The 14,915-nt window shown below is 40.2% G+C and overlaps 1 protein-coding gene across 1 annotated transcript; it reads left to right on the forward strand.

Annotated features, from left to right (window-relative positions):
• Positions 1 to 5,440: 5,440 nt before the first annotated feature.
• LOC308325369 (uncharacterized protein) lies at positions 5,441 to 12,655 on the forward strand. The gene is made up of 12 exons (XM_080777853.1): positions 5,441 to 5,498; positions 6,216 to 6,419; positions 6,977 to 7,122; positions 7,220 to 7,338; positions 7,461 to 7,573; positions 7,796 to 7,893; positions 8,138 to 8,280; positions 8,988 to 9,112; positions 9,226 to 9,371; positions 10,581 to 10,683; positions 10,909 to 11,045; positions 12,450 to 12,655. The coding sequence occupies exons 2-12, from the start codon at positions 6,240 to 6,242 to the stop codon at positions 12,583 to 12,585; spliced, it is 1,446 nt and encodes a 481-aa protein (XP_080633979.1). The 5' UTR covers positions 5,441 to 5,498; positions 6,216 to 6,239; the 3' UTR covers positions 12,586 to 12,655.
• Positions 12,656 to 14,915: the final 2,260 nt, after the last annotated feature.

A 14,915-nucleotide genomic window follows, 5' to 3' on the forward strand; every position in this document is an offset into this window, starting at 1 on the left:
TCATATTATATTTTCACTGAAGCAGAGGTATGTTCATATTATATTTTCACTGAAGCAGAGGTATGTTCATATTATATTTTCACTGAAGCAGAGGTATGTTCATATTATATTTTCACTGAAGCAGAGGTATGTTCATATTATATTTGCACTGAAGCAGAGGTATGTTCATATTATATTTTCACTGAAGCAGAGGTATGTTCATATTTCTATATTTTCACTGAAGCAGAGGTATGTTCATATTTCTATATTTTCACTGAAGCAGAGGTATGTTCATATTATATTTTCACTGAAGCAGAGGTATGTTCATATTTCTATATTTTCACTGAAGCAGAGGTATGTTCATATTATATTTTCACTGAAGCAGAGGTATGTTCATATTTCTATATTTTCACTGAAGCAGAGGTATGTTCATATTATATTTTCACTGAAGCAGAGGTATGTTCATATTTCTATATTTTCACTGAAGCAGAGGTATGTTCATATTATATTTTCACTGAAGCAGAGGTATGTTCATATTATATTTTCACTGAAGCAGAGGTATGTTCATATTATATTTTCACTGAAGCAGAGGTATGTTCATATTTCTATATTTTCACTGAAGCAGAGGTATGTTCATATTTCTATATTTTCACTGAAGCAGAGGTATGTTCATAGTTCTATATTTTCACTGAAGCAGAGGTATGTTCATATTTCTATATTTTCACTGAAGCAGAGGTATGTTCATATTATATTTTCACTGAAGCAGAGGTATGTTCATATTATATTTTCACTGAAGCAGAGGTATGTTCATATTATATTTTCACTGAAGCAGAGGTATGTTCATATTTCACTGAAGCAGAGGTATGTTCATATTATATTTTCACTGAAGCAGAGGTATGTTCATATTTCACTGAAGCAGAGGTATGTTCATATTATATTTTCACTGAAGCAGAGGTATGTTCATATTTCACTGAAGCAGAGGTATGTTCATATTATATTTTCACTGAAGCAGAGGTATGTTTATATTATATTTTCACTGAAGCAGAGGTATGTTCATATTATATTTTCACTGAAGCAGAGGTATGTTCATATTTCACTGAAGCAGAGGTATGTTCATATTATATTTTCACTGAAGCAGAGGTATGTTCATATTATATTTTCACTGAAGCAGAGGTATGTTCATATTATATTTTCACTGAAGCAGAGGTATGTTCATATTATAGTTTCACTGAAGCAGAGGTATGTTCATATTATATTTTCACTGAAGCAGAGGTATGTTCATATTATATTTGCACTGAAGCAGAGGTATGTTCATATTATATTTTCACTGAAGCAGAGGTATGTTCATATTTCTATATTTTCACTGAAGCAGAGGTATGTTCATATTATATTTTCACTGAAGCAGAGGTATGTTCATATTTCTATATTTTCACTGAAGCAGAGGTATGTTCATATTATATTTTCACTGAAGCAGAGGTATGTTCATATTTCTATATTTTCACTGAAGCAGAGGTATGTTCATATTATATTTTCACTGAAGCAGAGGTATGTTCATATTATATTTGCACTGAAGCAGAGGTATGTTCATATTTCTATATTTTCACTGAAGCAGAGGTATGTTCATATTTCTATATTTGCACTGAAGCAGAGGTATGTTCATATTATATTTGCACTGAAGCAGAGGTATGTTCATATTTCTATATTTTCACTGAAGCAGAGGTATGTTCATATTATATTTTCACTGAAGCAGAGGTATGTTCATATTATATTTGCACTGAAGCAGAGGTATGTTCATATTTCTATATTTTCACTGAAGCAGAGGTATGTTCATATTATATTTTCACTGAAGCAGAGGTATGTTCATATTATATTTGCACTGAAGCAGAGGTATGTTCATATTTCTATATTTTCACTGAAGCAGAGGTATGTTCATATTTCTATATTTTCACTGAAGCAGAGGTATGTTCATATTATATTTGCACTGAAGCAGAGGTATGTTCATATTTCTATATTTTCACTGAAGCAGAGGTATGTTCATATTATATTTTCACTGAAGCAGAGGTATGTTCATATTTCTATATTTTCACTGAAGCAGAGGTATGTTCATATTATATTTTCACTGAAGCAGAGGTATGTTCATATTTCTATATTTTCACTGAAGCAGAGGTATGTTCATATTATATTTTCACTGAAGCAGAGGTATGTTCATATTTCTATATTTTCACTGAAGCAGAGGTATGTTCATATTATATTTTCACTGAAGCAGAGGTATGTTCATATTTCTATATTTCACTGAAGCAGAGGTATGTTCATATTATATTTTCACTGAAGCAGAGGTATGTTCATATTTCTATATTTCACTGAAGCAGAGGTATGTTCATATTATATTTTCACTGAAGCAGAGGTATGTTCATATTATATTTTCACTGAAGCAGAGGTATGTTCATATTATATTCTCACTGAAGCAGAGGTATGTTCATATTTTCACTGAAGCAGAGGTATGTTCATATTATATTTTCACTGAAGCAGAGGTATGTTCATATTATATTTTCACTGAAGCAGAGGTATGTTCATATTATATTCTCACTGAAGCAGAGGTATGTTCATATTTTCACTGAAGCAGAGGTATGTTCATATTATATTTTCACTGAAGCAGAGGTATGTTCATATTATATTTTCACTGAAGCAGAGGTATGTTCATATTATATTTTCACTGAAGCAGAGGTATGTTCATATTTCTATATTTCACTGAAGCAGAGGTATGTTCATATTTCTATATTTTCACTGAAGCAGAGGTATGTTTATATTATATTTTCACTGAAGCAGAGGTATGTTCATATTATATTTTCACTGAAGCAGAGGTATGTTCATATTTCTATATTTTCACTGAAGCAGAGGTATGTTCATATTTCTATATTTTCACTGAAGCAGAGGTATGTTCATATTATATTTTCACTGAAGCAGAGGTATGTTCATATTATATTTTCACTGAAGCAGAGGTATGTTCATATTTCTATATTTCACTGAAGCAGAGGTATGTTCATATTATATTTTCACTGAAGCAGAGGTATGTTCATATTATATTTTCACTGAAGCAGAGGTATGTTCATATTATATTTTCACTGAAGCAGAGGTATGTTCATATTATATTTTCACTGAAGCAGAGGTATGTTCATATTATATTTTCACTGAAGCAGAGGTGTGTTCATATTTCTATATTTTCACTGAAGCAGAGGTGTGTTCATATTTCTATATTTTCACTGAAGCAGAGGTATGTTCATATTTCTATATTTTCACTGAAGCAGAGGTATGTTCATATTTCTATATTTTCACTGAAGCAGAGGTATGTTCATATTATATTTTCACTGAAGCAGAAGTATGTTCATATTTCTATATTTTCACTGAAGCAGAGGTATGTTCATATTATATTTTCGCTGAAGCAGAGGTATGTTCATATTTCTATATTTTCACTGAAGCAGAGGTATGTTCATATTTCTATGTTTATATTTTCACTGAAGCAGAGGTATGTTCATATTTCTATATTTTCACTGAAGCAGAGGTATGTTCATATTTCTATATTTTCACTGAAGCAGAGGTATGTTCATATTTCTATATTTTCACTGAAGCAGAGGTATGTTCATATTTCTCAGTATTTCTATTAACCTAGTGGAATTGTAACGGACTCAGACTTGTTATTGCGACCTTACGTAGGTCGCAGATTACTATGAAAACCTGCAAAAGCTGTCAAGTCCGTCGCTACATCCGTCACGCCACCATATATGGCCGTCGGTTCCTCACGCCTCGTGACATGTCATGCCACCATATATGGTCGTCAGCCCATCTTCATATATGGAGCTGACCGGTTCTGACATTCCATTATGTTGATCTGACCTCATCAAACCCTGTACACTCAAGACACTCCATATATTATTATGGCCAGTACAGAATTCATTCCATATGTTGATCTGACCCCTCATGCCAATGCCAGCCCCTTTAGTGGCGAGGTCACTTCTCCCTCTCAGGGTCTTACTGGTTTATCCAACAATAAAGCTAAAAATCCTAATTACGGTAGCCCTCACCCTTCTGATATTGTTTTCTTTTTTTTCACTCTTGTTATGGCAGAAAGAAACAGACGATTTTGAGAACTACGCGCCGATTCATCTCAGGTCGGATGAAGACGTACGTTTCAGTGACCCAGTCCGAGTGCCTGGATTACCATGTGTCTTTGAAAGGTCATGTGTCCTCCAGAAAATCAAAGGTAAATTCAACTGTATAACATGGCCATTTAATGAGATTGAATGTTGCGTTCATAGCGTTTCTTTGCTAAGAAATAGACCCCACCCACATTTTTGAGTGGTGCAACCCACTCCCTTACGGAGCTACTGTGTGTGTGTGTGTGTGTGTGTGTGTGTGTGTGTGTGTGTGTGTGTGTGTGTGTGTGTGTGTGTGTGTGTGTGTGTGTGTGTGTGTGTGTGTGTGTGTGTGTGTGTGTGTGTGTGTGTGTGTGTGTGTGTGTGTGTGTGGGTGGGTGGGTGGGTGGGTGGGTGGGTGGGTGGGTGGGTGGGTGGGTGGGTGGGTGGGTGGCTGCGTCTGAGCACGAAAACGGCATGGTTGTTTTTCCCCACCTGCATTTCTATTTTGTGTTCAGATGGACAGAGACTTCCTAACTGCACTGAGAGGAACCTGCAAGCAACGTCACTAAAGAGAGCGACACTTTTGCTACCGTTCAATTTAAGATTACTAGAGAATAACTGAAACTAGTTTGATTCTTTATAGATGACTGCTGCTGTAAATGGCAATGTATTGTATAAGATTTAACTAGATGCATCTAATACTACAGTACAGGGTCTTCATTTACATGATCCATACTACTAGAGTTTAGGGCTGGCTGACCAAAATTGTAATATTCTATTTTATATCACAATAGCTGATTTACAAGCCCACAATGCATTGCAGCATGACATGTTGAGAGCTTATTGATCTGTACCCATGTGCTTGAGCTCCACGATTCATGAATCACTGATCACTGATGACACCCCCCTCTCCCAACACACTTTCTTTCTTTCATTTTATTTTTTTATTTGTTTCAAACACCATACAATAAAACATCACAATAACGACAACAATAAAAGTAAAGATATAAAAATATCTTACACCCTGGCCCCTGTTTGTCGAAGCTTCGAATTCGGCTAGTTTTTAGAGCTAGAAGCTTTGCTTCGTACAAACACGATCGAAGGTCAGCCCTAGTTATGTAGAGATGAATCTGTGTTTGCTTTACTGTAGTTTGTGCATCTCGTTTTAGTCTTGCCAGGAAAACCCCTGCAACCTGGAGAAAGCTATATAATATGACCATCTTTAATTCCCCCCCCCCCCCACATGCACACACAGACACACACACACACACACAGACACACACGATGTTTGATCTATATACTTTGTCAACTTTTACGCATAGAACTGGAGACAGCCGAGGGGACCATACATTTGTCACAAGCAGGACACCAAAAGAGGCGATTCTGGTAAATATTATTTTTTATTGGGTCGGTGTGATATAACAAATGTCCTTGAAAAAAGGATTTTTAAAGAAATCAGCGCCACTCGTACACCTTTAATGCGTGCCCATTACTCAAAGGTCATCAGTACCATGTCAAAATGACAATAAGGCAAGGCTACCACATTTACAAGAAAACTTTAGTTATTTGTTGATGATGTCACATTTATCCTCTCATAACAGTAGAACCCGTGTTCTTTTTAATATCTCACTTTCATTAGGTACTAGTGGATGGAAGCTTCACGTTTATCCTCATAATGGTTTTTGTCCATGTTCTATTCATCTCATTTCACTAGGTACTGGTGGATGGAAGCTTCACGTTTATCCTCATAATGGTTTTTGTCCATGTTCTATTCATCTCATTTCACTAGGTACTGGTGGATGGAACTAGCTTCACGTGTATCCTCATAATGGTTTTTGTCCATGTTCTATTCATCTCATTTCACTAGGTACTGGTGGATGGAACTAGCTTCACGTGTATCCTCATAATGGTTTTTGTCCATGTTCTATTCATCTCATTTCACTAGGTACTGGTGGATGGAACTAGCTTCACGTGTATCCTCATAATGGTTTTTGTCCATGTTCTATTCATCTCATTTCACTAGGTACTGGTGGATGGAACTAGCTTCACGTGTATCCTCATAATGTTTTTTGTCCATGTTCTATTCATCTCATTTCACTATAGGTACTAGTGGATGCAAGCACCTCCATGCGGGAGAAATGTTATGGAAGTGTGGATATCAGGAAGATCGATGCAGTCAAAGTGCTCTTCGATAACTTCGCCACACGGACCATGGCTTATGACTTCCATCATGTGATCGGCCTTGTGAAGTTCGACTCGGAAGTGGAAACCGTCCACACGTTCACAGAAAACCTGGAAAAGTTCAAGGTAATAATCCCAATCCCATTATTGTCTTTCATATGCCCTTTTTTCGTCATAAACGATACACAAGCAATATCAGCCTTATTCTGGCACTCCTGGAAGAACTGTATTGTAGTGTACATAAAGCTACGATAATGGTGCAATCGATTGCCGAGCAGTATTATTTTCTAACAAAAATACTTTTCACTGTAATTGTTGAGTTTAATTTGTGGCAGGGGATTGTGAGCTTGAGAACTCAATGACTCCTAGTGTTTGGTCAGCTAGGAACTAGGGATGTTAATCGTTAATCGCCGTTAACTCTTTCCCCCCCCCCCCCCCAAAAACTTCATTCAATTAATGATTGAATTGATCATTCCCATGAAGGTAGTGTGAACCCCTTGTTTATGCCCTTCTTGTGAAGCTCCTGGCTGGCGATTTATTTATTTTAGGAGACGTGTGGTTGTCTGTACCTCCCAAGCCCAGCAGGGGGAGTTAGCAGAGGAACTGTACAGTACACAGGAGAAAAAAATATCTAGAACATTAAAAAGATGTTGAAAACAATAGATTATGGCATACATTTACAGGATCACATTCAGAATCTGGAGGCGACGGGATTCACCAAGCTCTATGATGCTCTTCACCATGGAGTGAATGAGTTGGAAAAGGTCAAGATGGAGTTCCCAGATTGCAGACTTCGCATCATATGTCTTACAGATGGACATGATACTGGGTAAATTTACTGTACTGTACTGTACTGTACTCCTTACTGAAAATACTGAGTCAAATCTATTGTAATAATAATCACGACGTGATCGTCTGCCCCGTAGATCAAGCGGAAAACCATTTCCGGTCGCTGCCAAGCTGATCGACGCCAACATCATCGTGGATGCAATCCTTCTCGGAGACGTGGAGAATAACATGCTGCATGGAATTAGCATCGCTACAGGTACTTTTGAGTATTTCTGCTTGGATTATCTGGTCAGTACTGTAGGGTAAAGCATTACTGTCAAATTGTCTCTTTTGGAGCCTATCTCACATCTGATGATCTGAACGCACGTGTGGTTTCAGGTGGTTGCTGTTTCAAACCAAAGACGGGCATCGACGGCCTGAAGCTCTTTGAGATTGAGACTGTTCTTTCTCTGGAGATGAGGAAACCCAAAGTCACAAAATACCTCAATCAAGTTTGTTACACTATACTACTACACAGGGCTGGGGAGAGGAGGGGGCCGATAAATCTTGGGACTTGCTTAAATTGGAACGGACCATTTACATTTTGTCTCAGTTCGGAACATTCACTAAATTCTGTGCATTAAAAAAAAGGGGGGATACAATTGTGGGGATGATTTGTCAGCTCAGGTGATCGATCACATTATAATAATGATGCTATTGATTATCATTTACAGAGGGTTTTCACGAGCCTCTTTCGCATTCATGGCTATGATGAATTTCCAGAAGCTTCACTGCCAAAGGAGTTTAAGAACAAAGCGACAACAACAGAGAAGTAAATAATGGAAGCAATCTCATCAAAGAACTCGATCTACATATCGATTACAATTTTAAATGATTTGACTCTAATTCAAATTATTTTTATTTTATTAGTGTTACAGATGTTTTGCTTCTGTATTCATTTTACAGATACAATACATTATTATCTTAAACATAGTGTATATGTAACCTCCCCCAAAGCACAGCCCTCTCCCTCCCAACCATTACATTCTAACAAGTGTATTGTTGTTTCCGTGTAGTGCTCTGAAAGAGAGGATTCAGGAGTGTAAGAGTGGGCGGTTCATGGAGAAGGACACACGCATCCTGGAGGAGTTGAAGAGTCTGCACTGTGACCCCCATCCATTTTTCTCCATCTTTCCGTCAGAGTCGACTTCAGTAAGTGGTTCGAGAGAGTAGTCTGTCATGTGACTTTGTACAGTAACTGCTTTGGTTCTCCACGGCGTTTAAAATTGTGGTTAATTTCATTGAAATGAATTGATCTTCTACGGCCATACATGGGCAACTGGCGGCCCTAGGGCCACATGCGCCTTCCACTTTCACTATGCAAATGAAGACGAGCCTGCCCGTCATCTGTACCCAGCGTCAGGTAGGTAGGTAGGTATAGAGCGCCTCAGTCCCGCCCCCTTTCAGAAAAGCGAGTGGCCCAGGAAATGAAACCCCAATGCATTCTCCCATCGGCACTTCTAATATAATTTATTTAAAGACGGTTACGCCGCGGACAAAGCCAACTCGGATTGTGACAAATCATGACAATGAACACAATGTTTTGGGCCGATCAAATAATTTATAAGACGAAAAATAAAACAAATAGTGTTGTCTCCTGACTTTCTTTTCTTCTTTCTAATGATTTGATCGGCCCCAAAACATTGTGTTCATTGTCATGATTCGTCACGATCCGAGTTGACTTTGTCCGCGCGCGTAACCGTCTTTAAATAAATTATATTAGAAGTGCCGATGGGAGAATGCATTGGGCTTCATTTCCTGGGCCACTCGCTTTTCTGAAAGGGGGCGGGACTGCGGTGCTCTATAGGACGGGTATACTTGTCTTACGGATCAAATGTGTGAATGTTCCTTTTCAAAACGTTTCAGCCTTCTGGAAGCTGGCCATGGAAGGTCCTCCTGACACGCCGTATGAGACAGGAGTCTTTGAGCTCTACTGCCAGTTTGGTCCTGACTATCCTGTGAAACCTCCTCTGGTCCGCTTCGTCACACGTGTATCCTCCTCATCATTACATCAGTCATGAACGCACACTGATATTATATTGAAAGTACAGTTGTTAAAGTTGATAGCATTATTATGACAAAGGCTTTCTTAACCTAAGCATAGATACATCACTGCAACATCAACAGCGTGGGCCGAATCTGCCACAATATATTTGACCGTAACTACAACGCCCAAATCACCATGAGAGAAATCTTGGACGCCATATATGGACTGCTCATCGCCCCCGAGCCTGAAGACCCCCTGGACAGGTTGTTTTCAAGGCTTTGATTTAAAACAAAATGTAATCGGAACCAATCGATGTTCCTTTAACCCATTCTGACCTGAGATCAGATTCATACGAGGTTTCCACTGGACACACACACTGGTCTGATTAACGCATTCTGTACTGAGATCAGATTAAAAGAATGTCAGTCGCTCTTCGATTTTTCAAAAATAGCAGACCTACAAGCTCGTAGCGCGCCACTCGGTGGCGCGCTACGAGCTTGTAGATCTGCTATTTTTCAATAGCTAAAGCATAACATAGTGCCAACACCAAAATGGGTTCCCTTTCAGAATGGGTTAAGACACATTTATTTTAGCCACTTTTCCATTGCATCACCTCAAAATGTTTGTCATATAAGGCAAATGATGTATATAGCAAATAGCACAGTGGTTTCCAACCCTTTTCATATCAAGTTCCATTATTCATTCGCCGTTTGAGCCACGGAACCACCATTTGATGACATTTAGCCTCTCAGACCCAAAACGAAACAATATTTTGTTGTCGTTGGATCAGATTTTGTCTACAATTCCATGCCGTATTGACGTCGTAGCATTAGGAGAGATAAGCCCGACACACACCGGCTGCGTCCCCCGCGCGGCGCGCACAGCCGCCTCCATTATTTTCAATTAACCTAACGCACACCGGCTCCGTCCGCCGCGCGGAGCCGCGCCGCCCGGCGCGCCGCCCGGCGCGCCGATAGAACACAGTTCTATTTTCCAGGCGGCGCCGCGCAGCAACGCGCCGCGCCGCACACGGTCGCAGACGGTGTGTGGTGGGCTATAGAGAACAGGCAAATGTTGATCAAAATGACTCTTCTTCTTCTAGATGAATCGTGTAGACTTCTTGTAAATTAAGTAACGCAGATGTTCAACTCCTTGAGAGCGTAAAATTAAACCAATTTGGTTTCATTTTATGCTCTCAAGAGTTAAAGATCTATATAAGGGTCCATTTGTTTACCAACTCTGCATCATTTAGCTGGGGACCACCTGGAACCCCCTCAAGGACCACTGCTGGTCCCCGGACCACTGGTTGAGAACCACTGGTATCTAGCACATTTTATACAAAGTCATTTGACAGTGCTTTATATTAAAAAGGCTATTTAAATGTGGCCTCGTTTTAAGGAAACCCAATGCTTTTAAAAATTGTTATATTAATTGAATACGCCATTTATCTTGAATATGTATCTCTTTGGAAGCATTTTGGCGGAGGACTTCTTGACCAGCCGTGATCGCTACGATCAAGCAGCCAAGGACAACACCGAGAACAATGCAGCGACCTCAATCGATGACGTGGAGAAGGTGAGGAGTTATTTCCTTTTGCGTTGTAGGTCACTGAGCAACTGAGCCTGTTTAATCAGACCAGTGTGTGTCCAGTGGAAACCTCGTATGAATCTGATCTCAGGTCAGAATGGGTTAATCAGACCAGTGTGTGTCCAGTGGAAACCTCGTATGAATCTGATCTCAGGTCAGAATGGGTTAAAATGACCAATTAGTTGCACATTTTGATTCTGTTCTCGTTCATAGAAACTGGTGGGTCAGGCTCCCGGCGCTCCACCCCCACATCTGATGTGTCCACTGAGCAGGAGGATGTTTGTCGACCCCGTTAAAACAACCCATGGAACGGTGTACGAGCGCAAGGCCATCGAGAATCACCTCAAAACGTGAGTACACAACAGTTAATCACATTCGGCTGGCTTCCATACTGTGGGAGCCAGCCATACTGCAGGGCACATACAGTACAGTACTACTTAGTACTTACCCTACAGTATAGACTTTGTATGACGAATAACAAAAATTAGTACAAAAAAATATATTTTCAAACATAAATATCTAATGTATCACTCGGGCAGTGTAGATTTCCCAAAAAACATCAAATCATCGACCTCTCCCACCCTCAGCAAATCCAACCCTGAATATCACCACAGGTTGTTTTGACCTGCTGACTGAAACAAGTCCAAATAGCTTCTCAATAGAGCACCGAAGTCTGACGTCAATATCGGTAGAGGGCGCCAAGTCCACAGGTTCATGTACTTTTTATTTGCATTGTTATCCCGGTCGTTTCACTCATATGAAGAATCAACTGACTGAGGGAAAACACTAATGTCACTGCTGCTGAATTAGTTACAGTTTCGCTAGAAACGGAATGTATGAAATATGACTGACTGAAGCCCAACACACACCGTCTGCGAACGCCGCGCGTCAAAACAGCCGCCTCCGTTATTTTCAATGAATCTATCCCACACCGGCGGCGTCCGACGTGTGTTCACGCCTCGCCTGACGCTCCGATACGCCTCGCCTGACGCTCCGATACGCCTCGCCTGACGCTCCGATACGCCGCTGTTCTATTTTCCAGGCGTTGCCGCGTTGGGCTTGACTGTCGTAAACGATACAGAGACACCTCCCTGACAATATAACGATACAGAGACACCTCCCTGACAATATAACGATACAGAGACACCTCCCTGACAATATAACGATACAGAGACACCTCCCTGACAATATAACGATACAGAGACACCTCCCTGACAATATAACGATACAGAGACGCCTCCCTGACAATATCGCAATATCGAGACAGTTTATTTTGGACCACAGTTCTTATGAGACGATTGAGTTGGATACCGTTTCGCCCCAACACATTTTCTCATATTTCTAGTTCATCGAAATAATGTCATGCTCATTTGTCCTACAGTGCATACTAGCCTACTGCAGGCCTGGTTGACTAGATTCAGAAGACATTTGTCCAGTGCATACTAGCCTACTGCAGGCCTGGTTGACTAGATTCAGAAGACATTTGTCCAGTGCATACTAGCCTACTGCAGGCCTGGTTGACTAGATTCAGAAGACATTTGTCCAGTGCATACTAGCCTACTGCAGGCCTGGTTGACTAGATTTAGAAGACATTTTCAAGCTCTTGCTACTGAAATTATCGATTTGTTTGTGGAGAAATCCCGTCCTTTAACATGCATCTCACTGGGTGAGAAGGAGAAGTAACCGTTGCTAAACGTGCCTGTTGGGGAGGGACTTGGTTCATGTATTCTCACAGTGACTGACCACTGTTTCAGGTCAGAGCATGATCCTCATTTCGGTGTGAAGCACCCCCTCGGACTCACTGACCTCAGACCAGACCGAGACATGAAGCGAATGGTGAAGGAATACCGTTCGAATCAAATCAAGGTCAAGGAGGAACCACTCGTTTAGAACGGGATTGGGGCCAAATCTTTGTTCACTCTCTCTTATTTCATGGTACATGCAACCTCTTGGGCAGAGAGGTTTTGTGGGTAAGCTGCCCCTAAGTCATGACAAACTGGAAGACATACTGTACCTGATGCTACAGATAATCCAGGTGAGCCATCATTAGGCTCTTTTGTAAATGTTAACATGTTGAGTTTCTTGATTTTAAATGTGCATTGTCACACGATATGGCATTCAAACGTGACGGTTTAAAATAATTCCATTTAGTGGGGAATAACATTTCCCAGTCGTTGTCGTCGGTGTGTAATGGTTTATATCCACAGCTAGTAGAGATATATATATATATATATATATATATATGTGGCATAATCTCACCTCCATGTTTAGGTAGGTAGGTAGGCATGTTTGTACCGTCGGGTCGTTCATTCTTCGACGCTGTCCAGTTCATTGATGTTTGCTTCTGGCGTTTGATCCAATGTAAAGAATCCTTTGCTAATTGCAGTGTAAATCGCCTGGAGGTTATGTTTTGCTTTCTGAATATATGCAGCCATACTTGCCTGTTTATGTCTTGTGTTCTTTCTGTTGAGGTGTTAACCCATTCTGACCTGAGATCAGATTCATACGAGGTTTCCACTGGACACACACTGGTCTGATGAACCCATTCTGACCTGAGATCAGATTCTAAAAAAATGTCAGTCGTTCTTCGATTTTTCAAAAATAGCAGACCTACAAGCTCGTAGCGCGCCACTCGGTGGCGCGCTATGAGCTTGTAGATCTGCTATTTTTCAATAGCTAAAGCATAACATGATGCTAACACCAAAATGGGTTCCCGTTCAGAATGGATTAATATCCGTCTCTTTTTAGTTACCTCTTCTTTAAGTTTAAAGTTATGACTCATACAAATAATTTAAAAAGGGAAAGAAGTTTCAAACAAACCCAAGAAGATGCCAAACTATCGCTGCCTGCTTTGTGCTGCAAGTAGAAGGATAATATGTAACGTACAATAACCCAACAAAACATGCATTCTAAAGCTATGAGGTGTGTTGGGTCAGCGGATGGGGGGGATGAATGCTTTATGCATGTGTTGCATATTGTTAAACCTAAACGAGGGAAACATGGCTGAAGCCTTAGCCAACCACACGGGAAGATTGGTTGGTGCTGTAAGAAAGGAGAGATGGGACGGTGGTGTGAAGACCACCACCGTCCAGCCCCAAAGGGGCTTGGGGTCGGTAACATCTGGTTCTTCTGTACAGTTTGGAGGAAGATCTCCTGTCGTCACTGTTGGGCAGATAGAAACCTTGTATATCTATACAGTATGTCAACGTTTTAATGTTTTATTGTAAATGTATGCCCTACTTGTTTGTGTAACTGTGTCGCACAAAAGTAGTAATAGTGTTTAATTGTGTGTGTGTGTGTTTATTTATTTCGTGACTTTTTTAGTTTTTACATTTCCTTGAAAAGTAACTGTTTTGGACATACAAGGTTTCCATTGCACCCAATGACATTAATTGGCCTTATTACCAATACACGATGTTACTCTCTGCGAGTCTTCTTGGTTCCTCTGTCATCAAGTCCTTTTGATTAAACATGTCCAGTGTCTCAAGTTCAACCAACCACTCATAATGTCTGCTGGCACGCTGATAAAAACGGATTGATAACGCCTCATGGCTTTAGCACTGTTTTTGGATTGTTGTAATAAACCTGTGCACCTCTTCAGTTAAACATTGTCATGGCTCACATGCATGATTTGCACTCTTATAGAGCGTCGCAGTCAGTCCCGCCCCCTTTCAGAACGACGAGTGGCCCGGGAAATAATTCTCCGTTCATTTTCTCCGTAGGCTTTCCAAAAAAGTATTTATATAAAGACGGTTACGCCGCGGACAAAGCCAACTCGGATCGTGACAAATCATTACAACAAACACAATATTTTGTGCCGATCAAATACTTTGAAAGAAGAAAATAAAGGCAGGATATACAACTCTATTTGTTTTGTTTTTCTTCTTACTAATTATTTGATCGGCCCCAAAACATTGTAATTATTGTCGTGATTTGTTCACGATCCGAGTTGGCTTTGTAACCGCGGCTTAACCGTCTTTAAATAAATACCTTTTTGGAAAGCCTATGGATAAAATGAACGGAGAATCATCTCCTGGGGCCACTCGTCGTTCTGAAAGGGGGCGGGACTGCGACGCTCTATAGGGTTGGTGTAGGGCGGCTCCCCAAAGTACAGGAATGTGGAACAAACCACAAACGTTATTTTTTTATTGTACACTAGATGTGTCATAATGGGGTAAAGCTGCCTGTAATTAACCCATTCTGAACGGGAACACATTTTG

Source organism: Protomyctophum bolini (genome assembly GCF_963924005.1).
Source record: "Protomyctophum bolini genome assembly, chromosome: 12".
Lineage (NCBI taxonomy): Eukaryota > Metazoa > Chordata > Actinopteri > Myctophiformes > Myctophidae > Protomyctophum > Protomyctophum bolini.

Coding starts and splice junctions, on each gene's coding strand:
- LOC308325369 (XM_080777853.1), top strand. CDS start 6,240: ATGCGGGAGAAATGTTATGGAAGTGTGGATATCAGGAAGATCGATGCA. Junction 7,339..7,460: donor TGGAATTAGCATCGCTACAG/GTACTTTTGAGT, acceptor GTGTGGTTTCAG/GTGGTTGCTGTTTCAAACCA. Junction 7,574..7,795: donor TCACAAAATACCTCAATCAA/GTTTGTTACACT, acceptor TATCATTTACAG/AGGGTTTTCACGAGCCTCTT.